A 6,168-nucleotide genomic window follows, 5' to 3' on the forward strand; every position below is an offset into this window, starting at 1 on the left:
CGGAGCACTGGGTGTTATACGCAAATAATGAATCATGGAACACTACATCAAAAACTAATGATGTAATGTATGGTGATTAACATAATAATAAAAAAATTAAAAAAACAAAGATCGCTTTGGCTATATTGGGGTCTTTTATGGTTCCATATAAATCTTAGAATTTTTTTTTCTATTTCTGTGAAAAATGCCATTGGAATTTTGATTGGGATTACATTGAATCTGTAGCTGGCTTTGGGTAATATGGACATTTTAACAATATTAATTCTTCCAATCTATGAGCATGGGATAACTTTCCAATTATTTGAGTCCTCTCATGATCCTTTGTATTTCTGTGGAACTGGTTGTAATATCTCGTCTCACATTTCTGATTTTATTTATTTTAGACTTCTCTCTTTTTTTCCTGGTGAGTCTAGCCAAAGGTTTGTGTACTTTGTTTACTTTTCAAAGAGCTAACTCTTAATTTCATTGATCTTTTCTATTTTGCTTTATGAGTCATTGTTAACTCTTCCACCTGTGGCTACATTTAATAGTGTTGCTATGGGCATGTGTGTACTAAATTTAGAAATTTATATCTAATTGACATCATCTTGTATGCCCTGTGGAGATTACTTTGGAAGCTAAGATTTCACAAGTCCACTGCTTAAACTTTTGAAATTTCTTTTGAAACTCAGAATTTCTTTCTTGATGACACCATCCTTCCACTGAAGCAATTTTCATTACTTGATGTTTTATTAATAAACTTTTTTAAAGAACAGTTTTACATTTATAGGAAATTTGAGCAGAGTATAAACTTCTCATATATTTCCATGCACACAGTTTCTCTATTTTTAATATCTTACATTAGTATAGAACCTTTGCTACAACTCATGAACCAAGCCTGATACATCATTATTAACTAAATCCTATAGTTGATTCAGATTTCCTTTGCTTTTCCTCTAATATCTTTTTCTGCCCAGGATCCCATCCATGATTCCCAAGTACATTTGGTTATCGCCTCTCCTTAGGTTCCTCTTGGCTGTGACAGTTTCTCAGACTGTTTTTTTTTTTTTTTTTTTTGACAGAGAGAGGCACAGAGAGAGAGGGAACACAAGCAGGGGGAGTGGGAGAGGGAGAAGCAGGCTTCCCGCCGAGCAGGGAGCCTGATGCGGGGCTCGATCCCAGGACCCTGGGATCATGACCTGAGCCGAAGGCAGACGCTTAACGACTGAGCCACCCAGGCACCCCTCTCAGACTTTGTTTTTGATGACTTGGAGCATTCTGAAGAGGACTGGTCAGGTATTTTGTAGGATGCCTCCTTCTTGGAATTTGTCTGGTTTTTGGTTTGTTTTTTTTTTTTTTCTCGTAGTTTGACTGTGGTGATGGATTTTGGGAGGAAAACCACAGAGGTGAAATGTCATTCTCATCCTCTCATCCTGGGGGTCTGTGCTGTTGCAGTGGCTTATCACTGCTGATGTTGGTCTTGGTTACTTGGCTGAGGTGTATTGGTCAGGTTTTTCCACTGTAAAATTACTCCTCATCCCCATACTTTCTAAGGAAGTCACTATGACCAGCCCACACCTAAGGAGTGGGGAGTTGTCATCTGCTCCTTTAGGATGGAGTAGCTACGTTGTGAAAATTATAAAGGGAAACCTCATTAGAATGGAGTTGGGAGGTGTGGCTGGGGGAGCTCTCATGCCCTACCACTCATCATTAATTGCAAATCCAACAGGAAGAGCCACACTTGCGCACGGATACTATTTTACTACACCAGCAGGAGGAAGAAAGTTCTCCTCCCCTGGTAGCGGTGTAGCTGATAGTCACAACTCACCTAATGAGAAGCCACTATACTTCAAACTACCAGTAACTCCAATGGACTCTTCGTTTTTGACAGCCTTCCCGATTTCCTGCTTTCCTCTATAAAAGAGCAGTCCTTTCCTTTGTTTGGCGGACTTGCCTATGGTTTTGCCATAGCTTGTTTGTTGTGGATTGCAGTTTTCTGCTATTCCTAAATAAACCCGTTTTTGCTGGTAAAATAACTGGCAGATTTTTTTTAAAAAAATATTTTATTTATTTATTTATTTAAAGAAAGAGAGAGTAAGAGAGCAGAAGGACGGGGCGCCTGGGTGGCTCAGTCAGTTAAGCGTCTGCCTTCGGCTCAGATCATGATCCCAGTGTCCTGGGATGGAGTCCCACATTGGGCTCCCTGCTCAGAGGGGAGCCTGCTTCTCCCTCTGCCTGCTGCTCCCCCTGCTTGTGCTCACGCTCTCTCTCTCTGTCAAATAAATTAATAAAATCTTTTAAAAAAAAAAGTTAAAAAAAATAAATTTGAATCAGGCAGCTCCGAGCCACCCAGCCCCCTCCATGTGCACACCCTCCCAGCTCCTCCATGCCTTCACCAATCCCGAAGTTCTCCTAACCCCATCCTCCTGCGTTTTTAAGGACGCTTCATTACACAGGCGTCAGGTGATGGGAACTGAAAGTTCCAACCCCCTACTCCTTCGTTGTTTCCCCTGGCAACCTGGCCCCAAATCTCAGGTCACCAGGAGGGCTTTCCAAAAGTCACTCATTAACATAACAAAAGACACCTTGATCGCTCTCATCACTTAGGGAATTCCAAGGGTTTTCTGGCACTGGAGCCCCGTGCCAGAAATGAGGGCAAAGACCAAACAGATATTTATTATAAAGCACTATATTACAGAGATATACAAAGAAAAAAACATTTTTATTAGAGAAAGAAAAAAAAAAAGAGAAAACACACCCTGCCAACGGATCTGGGCCAAGGGGTGCAATAGTTAGGGGTGTACCCACTGAACCCCAAAAAAGGTCTCATCAGTGTTTGGGGATGGCAGCAGAGGTAGGGTGAGGTTGGTGCAGAGCGTGTCCCCTCGGGCCAACGGTGTCAGGCGCTGGGAGGTGACCACACAGCCTTCATGGAAGTTGAGGCGCAGCAGGCTGATGCTGTGGGCTGCTGGGGAGCAGATGCCCACTGTCAAGGTGGCCCTGGGGGGCGTGGTGGCCCCCAGGGAGGACGAGCAGTTGGCCAGTGTCACTTGGATGTGCAGCCTATAGATGCCACTGCGCTGGACACGCAGCTGCCCGTTGTCCAGCTCCGGTCCTTGCACGAAGGAGCGGCCCAGGGCTGGGCCTCCCAGCCAGTGCAGCCTGCAGTCCTGCCGCTGTCCTGGAGGCAGAGTGTCAGGGAGGTGGGAGGACGGAGGTTTAGGGAAACCGTGCTATAGCCCAGATGTCCAAAATTCCTCGGTTGAAACCTAACCCCCAAGGTCACGGTATTGGGTGGGACCTTTGGGAGGGGATGAGATCATGAGGGTGGAGCCCTCTCTCCCCCTGGTCGGCCACGTGAGGACACAGAGAAGAGACGGCCATCTAGAGACCAGGAAGCAGGTTCTCACTAGATACCGAATCTGCTGAGCTTTGATACTGGACTTCCAGCTTCCAGAAACGTGAGAAAGAAATGTGCTGTTACAAGCTACCCCATCTACCGTATTCTGTCCCAGCAGCCAGAGAAGAAAAAGAACAACAGGGTTTCCCTCCATTACAAAATGGAACGAACACAGCATCTGAACCTCTGGGGAGGAGCTGGAAAGGCCTCATGGTAGGGAGGGTTAGAGGGAGGCTGGGAGGGGAACGGCCTCCCCAGAGGCCACCAAACAGCTGGCTCTGTCACCACCTCCACCTCTTTGTTCTAAGGCCACCTTCTCAGGGACACCCGTTCCTGAGGACCCCACTGTCCATGGCAAAACGAACCCCAGCATGCCCCAATCCCCTCCCCTGCTTAATTTTTCTGTAAAACCTATCAGAGGCGGGTTGTACCCTCTGTGGAATGCTGTGTATTTAGTGGGTTCATTTATTTACTGTCTGAGCCTATGGGTACGAGGGAAGCAGAGTTCTCTTCCCTGTTGGGGCACTTAGAACAGTGCCGGGCTCACAGAAGCTGCTCAGTTAAGGTCTGAGGGGTGAATGAAGGAATCTGGCGACCGACGACCAGGATGGGCGGTGTTTTAGTTCTCCCGAGGCAGAAGATAAAGTGTGAGGGACTGAGAAAGAGTAAGGTAGTAGAGAGCCAGAAACACACTGCCCCACCTCGCCTCTCTCTCTCCTCTCTCTCTCTCCCTCTCTCTTTCTCTCTCTCCCTTTCTCTTGTTCTTTCTCTTTCTGTCTATCTCGATTTCTCTTTCTCTCTCCGTCTCTCTTTCTGCCTCCCACACAAGCACGAGGGGTTACCTGTGTGGTTCAGCTGGAGCTCAGCCATGTCCAGCTGGAAGAAAAGAAGAGAAAACCGGTGGGCACATAAGCATGAAGGTTTTAAGTTCCCCCTAAATGAAGACCTCTCTTTTCTCTGCTCGTCCTCCTACCCACTTCTCAACCCCTTGGACTGAATTGTGACTTTTTAAAAAAGATCTTTTAAAGAGGAAGTAGGTTTAGACTAAATACCCACACCTGCTCTCTCCGCTGCAAAGCCCCCCCTCCTGCGCAGCCCCCAAAGGGGATCCCTGTGGTGGGTTTACAGGGTTTCCAGAAGAGCGGTATGGGTCATCCTGCCCTCGGAGGCTCCGAACCCACCCTCTCCCGGCTTTGTGAAGCCCCCAGCAGCCTCTGAGTCAGCCTGCTGGGGGAACACCAAAGACGAGTCATTTTCCATGCTCACATCGGAAGCCCCTTTCTCAGCTGCAACCTCCCCACCCGGGATCCCCACCCAGGATTTACCTCCTGGGTTCAAGCGACATTCCCTACGCCCCAGCCCAGACATTCAGGGCAGCCATGCCCTATCTGCCTGCTCGGTCTCTGTCTCTGGCCCTATTCTCCTCCCACCAGATCTTCCTGGATGATTTTTCTCCATCTCATTCTGATTTTTTTTTTGTGTGTGTGTGGTCTTCTGTCTGTCAGTCTGCGCGCGGCTCTGCCTCGATCCCGTTCTCTTCCCGGCAGTTCACCTCCCCTCCGCGCCCCCACAAGGCCCCACCCGGAGGTCCCCAGGCTCCCGTAGCAGGTGGCAGGTTTGCATCTCTCTCCTCCCTTCTGAACTTACCCCAGGTGACTCGAGCTGCGGCTGCTGCGCGAGGCGCTGGGTGCACAGGAAACAGTAGATCGCAACTACCACAACGCCCACCAGAGCGACCCTCTGGATGGACGCCCAGGGCAGGCGGGGCACCGGGCAGCCAGAACCCTCCTCTGCCATCATGGCCCTCAGCCGGCGCTGCATCGGCCCTGCCTCTGCTGGCAGGCTCGGGGCGAGCCACGGAGCCAGGAGAACAGGAAACGTCAGCCGTCACTCAGCTCGGAGGCCTCGGCCTGCCCAAACCTGCCTGGGACCCGCCCCACCCCACTCTGGGGATGTCCGGCAAAGGGGAGGGATTTGAGCTGTTCACCGAGCAGGGAAATCCCCTCCAGCTTCTGCCCATCCTCAGCTCCCAGCGGGGTGGTGGGCCAGGGATCCAACTGCTGCATTGCGCCCCTCAATCTTCCTATTTGGCTCCTTACCCTCACCTTCCTGGTGTTCATTCATTCATTCATTCATTCAACAAACTTTCACTGAGCATCCCCTATGGACCAGATGCTGCACTGGGCTTTAGGGGTACAGCAAGCAGGCAGGGATGGCAGGGAGGCTCCCCAAATATCCTTGTGCTTCTCTCCACTTTCCCAGCCTCCCTGGCACGTTGTGGGGCCACGTGACTGACCTGCCCAAGAGAAGGAGAGTAGAAGCAGATGGCTGGTCACTTTGTTGGCCTGCTCTTATAAACCCCCCACAGCACCCTTCAGCTTTCTCTTCCTCTCAGAGGCCCCCTTTTCCTGATGGCCGCAGTGGGTTGAATAGTGTCCCCCCCACCCAGGTTCATGTCTGCCTAGAACCTCAGTTGGTACGTGACCTCACTCGGTAACTGGGTCTTCGTGGTTGTAATTAGATGAGGTCATACTGGATTCCAGTGGGTCCTAGATCCAATGAATGGCATTTTGTAAGGAAAGGAGAGGACACACAGAGACGCAGAGGGAAGGTGGCCATGTGAAGATGGAGGTGGACATCAGAGGGATTCATCTACAAGCCAGGGAATGCCAAGGATTGTTCGGAACACCAGAAACCGGGAACAGGCAAGGAAGAATTCTTTTTCTTTTCTTTTCTTTCTTTTTTTTTTAAGATTTTAAAATTTATTTTATGAGAGAGAAAGAGCGCAC

At 49.1% G+C, this 6,168-nt stretch overlaps 1 protein-coding gene across 1 annotated transcript; it reads right to left on the reverse strand.

The window, feature by feature from the left end:
- Positions 1 to 2,680: 2,680 nt before the first annotated feature.
- Positions 2,681 to 5,604, reverse strand: CD70 (CD70 molecule). Its single transcript, XM_006749126.3, has 3 exons — positions 5,027 to 5,604; positions 4,222 to 4,255; positions 2,681 to 3,160 (listed from the first exon to the last, which is right to left on the reverse strand). Exons 1-3 carry the CDS (start codon positions 5,198 to 5,200, stop codon positions 2,772 to 2,774), a joined length of 597 nt encoding a protein of 198 aa, XP_006749189.2. The 5' UTR covers positions 5,201 to 5,604; the 3' UTR covers positions 2,681 to 2,771.
- Between the last annotated feature and the right edge of the window lie 564 nt (positions 5,605 to 6,168).

This window comes from Leptonychotes weddellii, chromosome 1, assembly GCF_054177405.1.
Source record: "Leptonychotes weddellii isolate Sample4059 chromosome 1, ASM5417740v2, whole genome shotgun sequence".
NCBI classification, from domain to species: Eukaryota; Metazoa; Chordata; class Mammalia; order Carnivora; family Phocidae; genus Leptonychotes; species Leptonychotes weddellii.

Coding starts and splice junctions, on each gene's coding strand:
- CD70 (XM_006749126.3), bottom strand. CDS start 5,200: ATGCAGCGCCGGCTGAGGGCCATGATGGCAGAGGAGGGTTCTGGCTGC. Junction 4,256..5,026: donor CGCAGCTCGAGTCACCTGGG/GTAAGTTCAGAA, acceptor CTTTTCTTCCAG/CTGGACATGGCTGAGCTCCA. Junction 3,161..4,221: donor GCTCCAGCTGAACCACACAG/GTAACCCCTCGT, acceptor CTCTGCCTCCAG/GACAGCGGCAGGACTGCAGG.